Genomic DNA, 15,762 nt, shown 5'->3' on the forward strand with positions numbered 1-15,762 from the left:
CATACATGACATTTTAGATATTGGGTGTGCATCATGCATGACATTTTCGATATTGGGTGTGCATCGTGACATTTTAGATGTTGGGTGTGCATCATGCATGACATTTTAGATATTGAGTGTGCATCATGCATGACATTTCAGATATTGGGTGTGCATCATGACATTTTAGATATTGAGTGTGCATCATGCATGACATTTCAGATATTGGGTGTGCATCATGACATTTTAGATGTTGGGCGTGCATCATGCATGACATTTTAGATATTGGGTGTGCATCATGCATGACATTTTAGATATTGGGTGTGCATCATGCATGACATTTTAGATGTTGGGTGTTGGGTATGATTGGGTGTTGGGTGTTGGGTATGGTATGATATTGGGTATGATTTTTACATTTTATTTACATTATAATATTTTACATTATTTATATTGGGTGTGTACCCCGGTTTAGAATAGGTACACCGTATCCCTGCGTGTCGTAAGAGGCGACTCAAAGGGTTGGCGTCAGGAAGGGCATCCGGCCATAAAAACATTGCCTCAAAAATAGAACCATGACAATTTGGAGAAGATTGTCATGGGGATCGCAGGGCTAACCCCCGCTCTTGCAGGGAAAATGGCCTTAAAATGTCTGTTGTTGTTGTTGTTGTTGTTGTTGTATTGTGACATTTTAGATGTTGGGTGTGCATCATGCATGACATTTTAGATATTGAGTGTGCATCATGCATGACATTTCAGATATTGGGTGTGCATCATGACATTTTAGATATTGAGTGTGCATCATGCATGACATTTCAGATATTGGGTGTGCATCATGACATTTTAGATGTTGGGTGTGCATCATGCATGACATTTTAGATATTGCGTGTGCATCATGCATGACATTTTAGATATTGGGTGTGCATCATGCATGACATTTTAGACATTGGGTGTGCATCATGCATGACATTTTAGATATTGGGTGTGCATTATGCATGACATTTTAGATATTGGGTGTGCATCATGCATGAAATTTTAGATATTGGGTGTGCATTATGCATGACATTTTAGATATTGGGTGTGCATCATGCATGAAATTTTAGATATTGGGTGTGCATCATGCATGACATTTTCGATGTTGGGTGTGCATCATGCATGACATTTTAGATGTTCGGGGATGCATCATGCATGACATTTTAGATGTTGGGTGTGCATCATGACATTTTAGATATTGGGTGTGCATCGTGACATTTTAGATATTGAGTGTGCATCATGACATTTTCGATATTGGGTGTGCATCATGACATTTTAGATATTTGGTGTGCATTACGACATTTGAGATATTGGGTGTGCATCATGACATTTTAGATATTGGGTGTGCATCGTGACATTTTAGATATTGGGTGTGCATCGTGACATTTTAGATATTGAGTGTGCATCGTGACATTTTAGATATTGGGTGTGCATCATGACATTTTAGATATTGGGTGTGCATCATGACATTTTAGATATTGGGTGTGCATCGTGACATTTTAGATATTGGGTGTGCATCATGACATTTTAGATATTTGGTGTGCATTACGACATTTGAGATATTGGGTGTGCATCATGACATTTTAGATATTGGGTGTGCATCGTGACATTTTAGATATTGAGTGTGCATCATGACATTTTCGATATTGGGTGTGCATCATGACATTTTAAATATTTGGTGTGCATTACGACATTTGAGATATTGGGTGTGCATCATGACATTTTAGATATTGGGTGTGCATCACGATATTTTAGATATTGGGTGTGCATCGTGACATTTTAGATATTGGGTGTGCATCATGACATTTTAGATATTGGGTGTGCATCACGATATTTTAGATATTGGGTGTGCATCGTGACATTTGAGATATTGGGTGGGCATCGTGACATTTGAGATATTGGGTGGGCATCATGACATTTTAGATATTGGGTGTGCATCACGATATTTTAGATATTGGGTGTGCATCGGGACATTTTAGATATTGGGTGTGCATCATGCATGACATTTCAGATTTTGAGTGTGCATCATGACATTTTAGATATTGGGTGTGCATCGTGACATTTTATATATTAGGTGTGCATCATGACATTTTCGATATTGGGCATGCATCACGACATTTTCGATATTGGGTGTGCATCACGACATTTTAGATATTGAGTGTGCATCATGACATTTTAGATATTGGGTGTGCATCACGACATTTTAGATATTGGGTGTGCATCATGACATTTTCGATATTGGGTGTGCATCATGACATTTTCGATATTGGGTGTGCATCACGACATTTTAGATATTGGGTGTGCATCATGACATTTTAGATATTGGGTGTGCATCATGACATTTTAGATATTGGGTGTGCATCACGACATTTTAGATATTGGGTGTGCATCATGACATTTTAGATATTGGGTGTGCATCACGACATTTTAGATATTGGGTGTGCATCATGACATTTTCGATATTGGGTGTGCATCATGACATTTTCGATATTGGGTGTGCATCATGACATTTTCGATATTGGGTGTGCATCACGACATTTTAGATATTGGGTGTGCATCATGACATTTTAGATATTGGGTGTGCATCACGACATTTTCGATATTGGGGGTGCATCATGACATTTAAGACTTTAGTGTACTATTTTCTATTTGTTTTGTTTTTACAAATCGTACCTAGGGGTGATCGTAGTGGTGCTAATAATAGGTACAAATGCTCATGGGCATCAATCCATCTCTCAGAGAAGTTGGTTTCCAGCTGCATCAAAATAGTCTTACCTTGGTAACAAGTCGTGCACAAAATGGCCTCGCCGTTAGAACTTGAATAATTTCTAACATGGTTTTCTTCTGTACAAAGTTCTCTACCTCAAGCGATTTGATCTTTAAAATGGCTCTTCAGCATTTTCACCCTCTCCTTGCCATCATTGACCCTGACATTCAGCTCCTGGTAATGGTGAAGAGATGCTTCTTTCTTACAATTCAGTTTTGATGCGCACAATTTTGAAGATTTAAACTATTCATATTTGTTACAACATGGAAAACATTTCGCAGATTCTCAGTCCTGTGTGTTCATATATGTAAGCATGATATTAGGTATGCTATGTGTCTCAAAAGACGTCCACCCTCCCTTTCTGTATGTCGAAAAAAATCTAGAACAATGCGACTGTGTCGCCAATATGCCTCCGCAAAGTCCCACAACAGGTAGATGCCCTGGTTCACTGTCCTAAAAATAAACAAGTTTGATTTGAATCCCTTTAGCTGTTTTCAAGTATCACATTTTCACCAGCCATGACAGGTTTCACATCGATCGGTGAAGCAGTTTCAGAGAAGGGAATTTTTTAAATATCGGCTTTCAAAATAATATGGCTGCCATACCACATGACATGACCTTAAAAAATGTACACTCTGCATATGTATTGGTCGGGGATCATGTTTGTGAAGTTTCGTGTTGATCGGATAAGGTTCGTTTTTCTGTCCAAGATGGCTGCCAAACCACGTGACCTCGACATCATGATTTTCAAACTATATGCAACAGTGCCGTTAGATTATATTTGTAAAATTTCGCATCAATAGGGTAAGCGGTTTCAGAGAAATAATTATTTAATATTTCCTTAAATCCAACATGGCTGCCACACCATGTGACCAATGATGTTTTTGTGATAATCTTTTAATCGCCATGCCTAGATGCTGAGGCGAGAGGATGTTCCCAGAGAGGATGTTCAGGATAGAAGGTGTGCTGAGAGGGAACAGAGAGAGAGGATTATAATATGGCTGACAAACCACGTGACTGATGATGTCATAATTTTCAAGAAATTTTCCTCATGGGTCGTTGATCCTATCTGTAAATTTTAATATCGATTGGTTGAGCGGTTTCAAAGATGCTTTTTTAAGGTTTTAGGTTAATTCCAATGTGACCTATGATATCATAAATTTAATATTTCAATACAAATGGTCATCGATCATGTGCATGCAATTTCAGATTTTTAGGATAAGGAAATCGATTGTAACATTTTTGGCTTGTATACCACTTCACCTATGATGGCATCATTATCCTGCTTTTGTTCCCCATTGGGAGGACTTGACAATGTGGCAAGTTTCAAATTTTTCCATTCAGCGGTTTCCGAGGAAGAATTTTTTAATTATTTGCGTTTAATCCAAGATGGCTGCCATACCACGTGACCGATGACATCACAATTATCATAACATTCTGCATGGGTGTCACTCCTACCCTGAAAGTTTTGTCTCAATCGGACACATGGTTGCTGAGAAAAACGAGGTTTAGCCCGTACGGACGGAAGGACGGAAGGACGGACGGACAACCCAAAAACAGAATGCTTCCAGCGACCTTTGGGGACGGAGGCATTAAAAAAAAACGTCAACCCTGTGAGCCTTTTACTTAACGTTTTACCCTTTGGAATCTGTCCTTAAATGTCCTTTTTAGTGTCAGGGCAGGCCATCAGCCTTCGGCTTAGGTGGGAAGGCGATGCCTCGGACGTCTTAAGGAGGGACCAAGGAGGGAAGAGGGGAAGGACCAATCGGGTGACGGATGCATTCACCCATGGCTAAGATTTCTTAATTTTTTCAGCTTTTTTGTTTTATTCCACTGCAAACCAAAGAAATACATATGTGGATACCAAAATATATTTTAATTTCAACTTTTCTGGAAGAAATGGTGCATTATTTGAAAAAGGTGCAAGGGTGCCAATATTTTTGGCCACGACTGTGTATCGGAGCCATACTGGTGCTGCTTCGATCATGGTTTCTGTGTTTGGTTGGTGGGGTGTTGAGGAGTTGTGGAGAGTGGGATTGAATGTTTGGATTGGGGAGGGGGATATTGAGGACTTGCGTTTTGGGAGGAGGGGTTGATGGCTTGGGATTTGTGGGGAGAGGGGAAGGAGAGGAGTTGAGCACTTGAAGTCACATTTTACTTTGCGGTTAATGTGACAAAGATCTCAAAGCTCAAGGTCAAACTTCTAATCTTACTATAATTCACCAAATGTCCGTCCGTCTGTCTGTCCGTTCGAAGGTACCGCAAAAACGGCTGAACCGATCGCAACGATATTTTGGGTGGGTAATTCTGGGACCCCCTGGAGTAAAATAGGCTATATTGTTTTCCCAATTTTTCCAAATTTTCCAGTTTTTCCAAACACTATGGAATAATATTTACCGATATGAACAGTGATGTGGCTTTTGTTGAAATTCTACGTACCAGGAGAGAGTAGATCGACTCCTGACGAACTCTTCCTATATAAATAAACGTGTGGCTCCGAAGTAACACGGCAGCGTGTGCAAAGTGACTGAGAAACAGGTGTAGCGGCCGCTTCCGTGTTACAGATTCGGCGCGCACTCTTCACACAAACGTGCGACGGAGAAAGACGTGTAGCGGCCGCTTCCGTTTTGCAGAATTCAATCTTTTTTCAAAATGGGCGCCATGTACTGTTTAGATTTTGATGATTTGCGTGTGATATGATTCAACGGATGTTTATATGAATTGTTTGAAATAAAAAAAACCTTCAATTTCTGATATATTGCCTTTTCATTTGGGCCTCCCAATTGAAGCCCTGCCCATAGGGCGGGTACCGGTGCTAGCATCATTAATTTTCATCTGAAAGATTATCAATTTTAATCCGATTGACCCATGCTTTGATTGAGATCGTGAATTTTAATCTTAATGAAATGGATTTTGCCAGAATCACGCTCTGCATAACGTCTTCTTGTTTATTTATTAATTTTGTTTTCTTTTCTTTTTGTTCGCAGGTGCTTTTGTGTTGTGCTGGATGCCAGGCATGGTAATTTTGTTGATCGACGTCTTGTGTCCCAAGCAGATATGCAACCTGCATTATGCTGAAAAAATCTGCCTAATGCTCGCCTTGTCAAACTCTGCCATAAACCCCATAATTTATTCCTGCCGAGACCGCGAGCTGCTCACCACCTTAGGCCGACTACTGTGCTGCAGAAAGCACAAACCTATAGACCAAATAGTTGGGACACGATGCACTCGGCAGAACACCGAATTGCTCGTTCTGAAGAACGAATTCTCTGCTTGATATTTGAACTGCGTCATCTGTTGAAACGTTTGATTTCATTTTTTTGTTGCAGTAGTTGTTGTTGTTTATAATATCACTTGGCTTTGTCAGCAAGTACTGTATACCAATTTGAGTGTGGCCTTTTAAAAAATCGACTCTTAACCATTCTCAACCTTATTTTTGTTCCGGGTAACTTTTAAGTAGTTTGAAGCAAGTCAACGCCTCAAATTGCCGAACGCATGTATGGATTCATGCATACCTGGCAATGTGCTTTCATTTTTGGCAGAATTTTATTTAGAAAATTTTATTTGTTTTGTAGTGGAAACGACTTGCATTGCAGTGTTATGACCAATTTACATTTTTCTCTTCTTTTACCCAGGCAGCACTGTGGAGGTATTTAATATAATATTTCTGGTTGAGTTTCTTTTTGCGTGTTTGATGTTTTTATCAGGAGAGATCATAACCTTTTTTTTTTTTTAATCATGGAATTTAAATTACTCTTTGGAATTGTTGATCCACTGTGCATACACATATGATATGTGATGATGCCAATACATGTAAATATCATTCTCATTGTATTATTTTGCATTCAGATTTTCCTGTTCCTCATGTGGTGCTTTGTTTTCCTTAAATTCATTTTCTTGGCATATTTTTGGTGCATTTTTCGGTTATAGGGAAAGGAAAGCATCACGTGGAACTGGTGATCAAGGTGGTTGGTCTAAGTTGCACCAAGCTGGCACAGAGACATTGCAGTATTTGCCCAGGCCGTGTCATGTTGCAAAATACATTTTAATTTAATTCAATTCCCATTTGTCGGTGGGTTGTTTTGGAGAATAATCTGATGTCCAAAGATTTGGATTTCATCTTTTGGCAACAAATTTGTGGTGGATTGATAAGGAGAGCAAATGTGATGTGTTGCTATTTAACATGCTTTTTCTTTGTACGTGCCTTGTCTTGGTGAGTGACTACTTAAATAGCTCGTATGTCTGAGAAAGGAAGTATGTGATGTCGTCAAAATCTTGCTTTAGTATTTCCATATGAATTTTCTCAAGTTAAATTTTTTTTATGAACGCACATTTGTTTACAAAGGTCAATGCAATCCATGACGGACAACAAACCTCAACCTATCGATGTGCAGTCACGTTATTCTGGAGAAATACAACAACAACATGCATTTTAAAAGGCCATTTTCCCTACAAGAGTGGAGGTTAGCCTTGCGGTCCCCATGACAATCTTCTCCATTTTGCCCTATTTTCTGCATCTCCCCATGTTCACCCCCTTGCCCGAATTTCTTCTTCGACCATCTTTAGCCAAGTCTTTCTTGGTCTTCCCCATCCTATATTTCCTTCTCCATTCATTTCCATCACTCTTCTCAACCAGTCACTTTCATCCTTCCTCAACACATGACCAAACCATCTCAAAGTGTTTCTCTTCACAGCATCCTTCAAAGGCTCTATTCCCATCATCTTTCGCAATTCATCATTTGTCTTCCTCTCTTTCAACGATACTCCACACATCCACCGAACCATTCGCATTTCCACCCTTTCCAGCCTTCATTGCTGCTCTATGTTCATTACCCATGTCTCGCTCCCATAAATCATAACATTTCTCACACATGCAGCATACACCTTTCCCTTCAGCTTCAACGACACTCCCCTCCAGGTCAGCACGCCACTCAGTTCCCGAAACTTCTTCCATGCACATCTCACTCCAGCAACCGTTGCCGAGTCTGATCCACCTTCTCCAATCAGCATGTCTCCAAGGTAACAAAATGTTTTCACACCTTCCAGCTTCACGCCGTCTCCAAGATCCAACTCAACATTTCCTCCATCTGCAGCTCCCTTTGTGCACACCTTACACTTGAATGTAGCTGCCACACTGGTTAATGACTGTCTCAGACCACTACATTTTGATGAACCCACTCAGCGCACATTGTACATTGAATGGAGTTCACTCCGACACCCTTCCTGCACACAGCACACGGCCACTTCCCAGTTCTTTCCACCTCACCACATGCTTTACCACTTGCCATCACCTCCGTTTTTCCGATATTCACCTTCAGACCTTTTGTCTCCATACATTCCTTCCACTTTTTCATCTTCTCCTTCAGTCCATCCATACTTTCTGCAATCAACACCAGATCATCTGCATACAACAACTCCCACGGTAAACCCTCCTTTACGTTCCGAGCCAGCACCTCCATCACAGCTACAAATAGTAGTGGACTTAGTACCGACGCCTGATGCACTCCCACCTTCACCTCAAACTCACCACTGTTGTCGTCCTTCGTCCTTACAGCTGTGCGCGCTCTTTTGTACATTGCCATCACTACTCTGATCAACCATTCCTCCACTCCTGACTTCCTCAATGCCCATTTCACTACTTCACGTGGAACCCTATCAAATGCTTTCTCCAGATCAACAAACCCAAGAAACAACTTCTTCCTCTTCTCCATGTGCTTCTCCTGCAACTGCCTCACAATAAAAAGCACGTCTGTCGTTCCTCTTCCTGGCATAAATCGAAACTGCATTTCGTAAATCTTCGCTTTCTTCCTTATCCTCCTCTCCAACACCCTTTCCAATACCTTCATTCCATGCTCCAATAACTTTATCGCTCGATACGAGCCACAGTCCAGAGGGTCACTTTTCCCCTGGTATAGAGGGACGAGGGTACGCATTTCCCAATCCACTGGAATGCAGCCTTCTTTCACCACCAGATTAGAGATCTCTGTCATTCTCTTCACACCCCAATTTCCCGCTGCCTTCAACATATCTCCCACAACTCCCGTCGGCCCTCCCGCTTTTCTACTCTTCATTGCTTTTATCACTTCCTCAACTTCCTTCTCGGTTATCTTCTCTGCCGGTCCTAAAACTGGGTTACTCTCTATGTTGCCATCCCATTCATTCTCTGCATTCAACATTATTTCCATATATCTCTTCCATCTTCCTTTAATTGCATCTGGGTCGACAACGATTTGTCCCACTTCATCCTTCAAGCAACTCACCCCCATCACATCACACCTCTCTTTCGCTATCTGCTTTGCAATCCTGAAAACCGCTCTGACCCTCTTCCGAATCCAAGCTTTCTCCGGACATTTTCCTACATGCCTCCTGCGCCTTTGCTACCTCTTTCTTTGCAGCCTACCTGGCTGCCTTATAACTTTCATGCTCTGCCTTTTCTGCCCCATACCCTTCGCCTTCTGCCACTCCTTGAACTTCTTCCTGGAGAATTCTGGAGAAATGAGCAATCATATTGAGTAATTGCATCCAACGGAACCCTACACCCTTCAATCTGACAGGAAACAAACTTATTTCTGTTTTGTTTTAAATGCTGCAGGATTGGAAGTGCTGGTGGTTCCTGTGCAGCCTGTGGCTTCTGGATGTATCATTTTCTGGGGGCGCCGCTGTGCTGCAACATGCAACGCACCCATTACCAGTAAGCTGGTACTCATTTTGCCGACCTCGGAAGGATGACAGCCTGAGTCAACCCAGCTGGTGTTAATTCAACGGCATGACGGGCTCAAACCCAGGACCCTAAGATCTCAAGCCACAGCCACCTTAACCGTTAAGCAAACACCAGGCTGAAAGGATTGGAATTCGTCTCCTAATGGTTCCGGTGTGATGACTCCTTATTCCGGTCTATCTACGTATTGCACAAACAAAAAAAACGGCGGAATTCTTGATCTGCCTCTTTCCCTGTTTGCCCTCCAGATCATTTTGCCTTAGTCTTCATCCTCCAAACCTTTTTCCCATATTCCCTTTTCTCCTACCTCTTTAACTCTCATATCCTGTCTTTTCTTATTCTTTCCCCGTTATTTTTATCCTTCCCTTCCAGCCATGTATACATTGCTTTCAATTTCTGAGCAAATCTAAATAAGTAAACACATTCTGTACATACGGTACATGGGGAAAACATTTTCAGAAGTTTTTGTTTTAAATGAAATTGTGAGTTTTTAGCAAGAGCTGTCATAGTGAGCGAGGGGCATGATTGGCATCGAGTTTGTACTTTTATTATATTCAGTTGTCAGTTGGACTGTCTTACAGAGAATAACTTGAATGTCATTTGTCTCTCAGCCAGGTAGCTGTAGCCCATTATTACCTTTCGCTTCTTTACCATGGCTGGGTTTTTTTTTTCATTTGGGAATGCACATATCAAGTTGCGCATCAATATGGAGCAAAGCTGAAGTTCCTCTAAGGACTACAGAGTATCCTCAAAGCTGGATTACTTGAGGAGCTAATGTCTAAATCAGGACCTACTCTGCGGAGGATTTTACTTGATAAATGTCTCATGTACCAATACTTTTGGCTCTCCATTTTAGTCCAAACTTTAATTCTCCTTGTTTGTTCATATAATGTACTGTATATGTATATATATATATAAATATATATTTTGTATGCGAAATAAACTTTTACAGCTTTGAAAGTCTGCTTTGTTGTTCCACCGAATAATAGCTCACCAACTATCAGGCAACAAAGTACTCATGTTTGAGTAAAACAATAATTAGGGTCAAACAATGTCACTGTTGTCAACTGATAAAAATAGTATTTGAAAGAAATTCATTATTTCACATTTCAACAGTCAAAATATAATATTTTTATGAAACCACGTTCATAGACTTTAGTGTACAAAACTAAGGAATTATGGATTCACTTACATCATATTGTGAGTGGCATCAATAATGTGTTTTTTTTTGTCTTGCTCATTCACCCATTGGAAGTTGTTGGTTGTTAAATATCCCAGTGCCTTTGGAGAAGAAGAGGCAAGTATCCTAAGCAAATCCCAGCCTCCAATGGAATGCCAGGCCTGACCAGCCAGTTGGATGTGTGGTTTGGTGCAAGACTTTCCCGGTAGGACAATAAGGTGATAATAAATTGGGCCAATGTAGTAGTAGCAGTAGAACTAAGTATTAGGACATAGCCAGACACAAAAAAACGTTAATATCGTTACTGCCGTCGGGTTGTCCCAGCGATTATGGTACAATTGCCGGCGAACCGCATCAAAATGACCGACTGATTTGGTTGCCCTGGCCCGGATCACAGGTCTATTCACCCCCAATATTGTGATGAGTGGGACAGTCGAGACAGTCGATACGTTGTGCTGATCGGTATGGTGCGTCTGATTCCAATTAACAGCCGAGCGGAGCCAGTGAACTTGGTATAAGAACTGCACCATCTGATGCAGCTGTTTGATTTCTTATTTTTGTTGTTGTTGGTGTTGTTTATAATATCCCTTGGTCTTTCCAAGAAGTATTTTTGAATAGCCTCTGGGTATTATCCTGCACACCATCAAATACTTTGAAATATATGCAATCTGGGTCCGTCATATTGTTACTGATCCGTCACTTCCGCCTTTGTTGTTATTCTATACTTGTAGAATATTTTTAGTTTCAGGTAATATTGTTAAAATTTTTGTGTGAAATGGAGATGACTTTAGTAAAAGGTAAAAATAAATGTTTGTGAAGGAAAAAGGAAAACCCAGCAAAGGAAGAGAAGGGAGAGGAAGAGACGCTCATGAGAGAGATACAGCCGTGAATTGCATCGAGGCTGCGAGCGGACTTTTTTGATATTGGTCGCGAATGAGTTGAGCTTCCCGGGGGAGGGATTTCCCACGACATCGTCCTATATTGTAAATGTAATTAAACCTGCGTCTCAGGTTTTATCACCATGGGTGAGTTATTGTTGGAGGGAGCCAGCGCCTCCATTCTAGGCCGATACGCCATTTTGTCCTCGACGAGGTTGTCCGCTTGGTGCATCTTGTTTTGTCGTTGGGATTCCCATACCGACATCATTGTATTGATCACCGTTGGTTTCCATATCGGCTCAATTCCCATAGCGACCTCTCACCTCGTAACTCCTCATCCGCCGTCGTGCCAATACCTGCCTGTTCTCGTCGTTCTGCACGGCTTCAACCAGCGTGGGGATCCATGCCACGGACATTGGAGAATGTTACATTCCACTCACGTTTGGGTATCGTGAGTTTATTGCTTTGAGAGCATTGGGGAATGATGGCACCATCAAATGTATGGCTTACTTGATGCATGTGACATTTTCATTGTACTTTCTTTCATAGTGTTATTATGGTGTATGTGAGAGTTCTTAATACAATTACTTATTTTGTTCTACAATTGCATTGGTGTGGTTTTACCATTGTTTATTAGAACACTCAAAATAACAAATCTTTCTGCCGTGTTCCCACTCCAGACTCTGAGGTGCACCGTAACTGGGGTTTGGGGAGGTAATATGTAACAGAAATTGGGGCCTCGTCCGGGATTGAATTCCCTAACATCGTCATCCGGGATTGAATTCCATAACATTCCCAAATTTGACATTCCCTAACATTCCCAAATTTGACAATTTTTGTGTGAAGGTTAACAGGCATGCTAACTAATAGTCACAATGGTGTTTGACATGGAACATTTTGTGACGTCACCTAACGAGGCACAGTTCCAGGCGTTAAAAAGATCAGAACTCATGATATTGGCCAAATACTGTAACTTGGAGGTCTGAGTTAGTATGAAGAAGGCAGAGATTCAGACGTTGGTGGTTGAATATTTAGTGGGAGAGAGAAAATGGGAAGAGGAAGCATTGGATTGGTTACCAGAGGAAAAAGGAAATGCGGAGCTCCGGAAAATGGAGATGCAACTGCAGCGCCAGGAAAGATTAAAAGAGTTGGAATTGGAAGAGAAGAGGCAGCAACTAGAGGAAAGGAAAGCAGAAAAAGAACTCGAGGAGAAAAGAGCAGAAAAGGAACGAGAACTCGAGGAGAAAAGAGCAGTGGAAAGGAGAGCCGAAAGGGACTTAAAGGAACGGGACATGGAGTATCAGAAGGTCTTAAAGGAACAGGACATGGAGTATCAGAAGGAAATTAAACCCAAGGAGCTTGAATTACTGGGAGGACAGAGAGAAATTTTATCCGTGCCAGATAGTTCGACAACAAGTCAGAACTCTTGGGATATTGGTAGGCATCTAAGATTGGTTCCACCCTTTAATGAAAAGGAGGTAGGCACATTCTTCTTACACTTTGAGAAGTTGGCTCAGATGTTAAAATGGCCTGTGGGGTCCTGGACTATGTTAGTGCAAAGTGTTCTGGTGGGTAAAGCTCAAGATATCTATTCGGCTTTACCGATTGACCAGTGTGCAGATTATGAGATAGTGAAGAAAGCCATTCTCAAAGCCTATGAATTGGTCCCTGAAGCTTAACGACAAAAAATTAGGAATGCCAGGAAGAGGGAGAGTGAGACCCATGTGGAGTTTGCCAGAGAAAAGGAAACTATATTTGATAGGTGGTGTACACGGTATAAGGGGTACACAAGGAGGGAGGAGTACACGATATAAAGCAAATGAACACTTCTAGGAATTTCAAGAAAAAAGTTGGGGATTTAAAGAGGCGGATTTAGGGTGTTTTAACGGGGGTAGGAGAGATCAAGATTTTGGATGGGGGAAGACAGATGGTGGTGAACAGCTGTTTTAAAGACGTGGAGGGAGGAGTGGGATTGAAGAGAGTGAGGGAGTTTGTTCCAGAGGTGGGAGAAAAGAGGAATGAAGGAGTGAGGGTGAGCAGAGAGTCTTGATTTTGGTAGTTTAACCAGAAGAGGGCTGCTGGCAGATCTTGTGTGTTCTGCAGGAATATTTGGGGATAAAGCACAGGGGGAGCAAGGCCGGAGAGGAGTCGGAAGAAGACTCCCTCTGATCTCCCCTCTGGGCTGGTGCTCCTGCCTCACACCTAGCTCGTCTTCACGCTGTTGAAACCAAAGCGTTCAGAATCATTGGAATCTCCCGCGATGAAGCTAACTCCAAGGGCCTTTCACTCACTCACCGCAGGCAGGTTGGTGGTCTTTCCGTCTTCTACCGACTCCTCTCCGGCCTTGCCCCCCCCCCCCAGCTCTCTCTGGGCTCTGTCCCCCAAATATTCCTACAGGTCGCACAAGATCTGCCTGCAACCCTCTTATGGTTAAACTGCCAAAATCAAGACTCTGCTCACCTTCACTCCTTCATTCCTCTGTTCTCCTGCCTCTGGAATAAACGCCCTCACCCTCTTCAATCCCACTCCTCCCTCCAGGTCTTTAAAACAGCTGTTCACCACCATCTCTTATCTTCCCCCATCCAAAACCTTGATCTTTTCTACCCCTGCTAATTTCACCCCAAATCCACTTTTTTGAAATACCAACTTCTTTCCTGGAAGTCCTTGGTGTCCTTGTGTTTTATACTTCCCCCCCTTCCCACGCCTCCTCCCCCCAAGCCCTCTCCCTCCCACACATCTCCCAATGTGCCTGCTCTCAAATGTTGTGTTTGTGTGCTTCCCCTTCTCTCCCCATCTTGTCTACCGCTCCCTTTAAAAAAATATATATTTTTTGTCTGTTTGATTTGTTTGTGTGATAAATGTTAGCTCTTTCACGGGCCTCGATTCTGTATACAAAAAACAAACAAAAAAAAAAAACAGAAAGACCACCAACCTGCCTGTGGTGAGAGAGAGAAAGACCCTCAGAATCAGCTTCATCGTGGGAGATTCCAATGATTCTGAATGTTCGGGTCTTAGAAAATTGTCTTCGAAAAGGTATTAGAAAAATTGGGTTATTAGGAGGTATATGGGGTTGGGGGAGGAGGGCTTTCCCCCCAAAATAGGTATTTTTTTGTTTTGATTTGTTTAAAGTCTTATGATTATGTTACGATGATTGTACATGTTTCCCTGTCTTCTAGCAACCATTGAAATTGGTTTAAAATACCCTCGGTCGGTGCATTATACTGTTTATTCTACCAGGTGAGTGCCAGGGGTATTGCCCCAATGTTTCAGATATCCTATTGACAGACAGACAGACAGACATGGTTGAATTTTTTTTTTCCCCATAGAGATTTGTTTCCTGAGTTTTGTTTATTTCTGTCTAGTTTTATTTCCAGAGAGATTTGATTCCTGAGTTTTGCAAAATTATTCCAGATGAAGTTTTGTGTCCGAGTCTACCAGGCAACATATGTAAAGCCCTGTCTCCTTCAGCCGCTCGTCATAGCTGAGTCTATAGCTAGGCCCGGAATCAATCTAGTAGCCCTGCACTGAACCCGCTCTCTGGCAGCGATGTTCTTCCTAAGCTGTGGTCACCAAAACTGCACACAATATTGTAGATGAGGCCTCATCCTATACAATACAATGTTAAAACCACCTCTTTTGATTTATAATTGATCCCCCTACAAATACAACCTAAAACCTAGTTTACTTTATCTTTAGCTACCTGCCATTGTCCTCTCTGCTTACCTCCTGTATCGATGAGCACCCTCAGAACCTTCTCCTGTGTGACACTCCAAGATTGCCCCTTCCATCATGTAATCTCTATTTTCATTATTCTTACCCATCCCCAGCACCTTACACTTATTCAGGTTACATTTTATCTGCCAATCTTTTGCCCAATCTGTGCAAATATCAATACTTTCCTGAATCTGATCACTACGCCCTCTGTTACCTACTTTACCTCCAAGATTTGTGCCATCTGCAAATATAGAAAACCTACTCTTCACCGCACTCTCCAAATCGTTGATGTAAATTATGAATAACAAGCGTTACGCCTAGGTCCCCCGTCGTTGAAGTGATGTGAGTTGACAAAGTAGGAAGACGCAAGGCGGCCATCTTGGATTTTGACGTGGCGACCGAATTTTCAATGGCGTTCTACCTTATGCGTAGATACACCCACACACCAGATTAGAAGTTAGTAGTTCGTTTATTTTTCAAGATATTTGTCTCACAA

At 41.7% G+C, this 15,762-nt stretch overlaps 1 protein-coding gene across 5 annotated transcripts in view; it reads left to right on the top strand.

Moving 5' to 3' along the window:
• Positions 1–10,443, top strand: part of LOC137421763 (lysophosphatidic acid receptor 1-A) — a 54,307-nt gene extending 43,864 nt beyond the window's left edge. For 4 of the 5 annotated variants that reach the window (XM_068108165.2, XM_068108146.2, XM_068108155.2 and 1 more), the window contains one exon: positions 5,764–10,443. In XM_068108165.2, coding sequence (XP_067964266.1) covers positions 5,764–6,053 — 290 coding nt within the window. In that variant the 3' untranslated portion in view covers positions 6,054–10,443. The remainder of the gene's footprint in view (positions 1–5,763) is intronic. The other variant, XR_010983401.2, reaches the window with a different exon arrangement.
• Positions 10,444–15,762: the final 5,319 nt, after the last annotated feature.

This window comes from Myxine glutinosa, chromosome 1 (assembly GCF_964187855.1).
Source record: "Myxine glutinosa chromosome 1, kmMyxGlut1.1, whole genome shotgun sequence".
Taxonomy (NCBI): Eukaryota; Metazoa; Chordata; class Myxini; order Myxiniformes; family Myxinidae; genus Myxine; species Myxine glutinosa.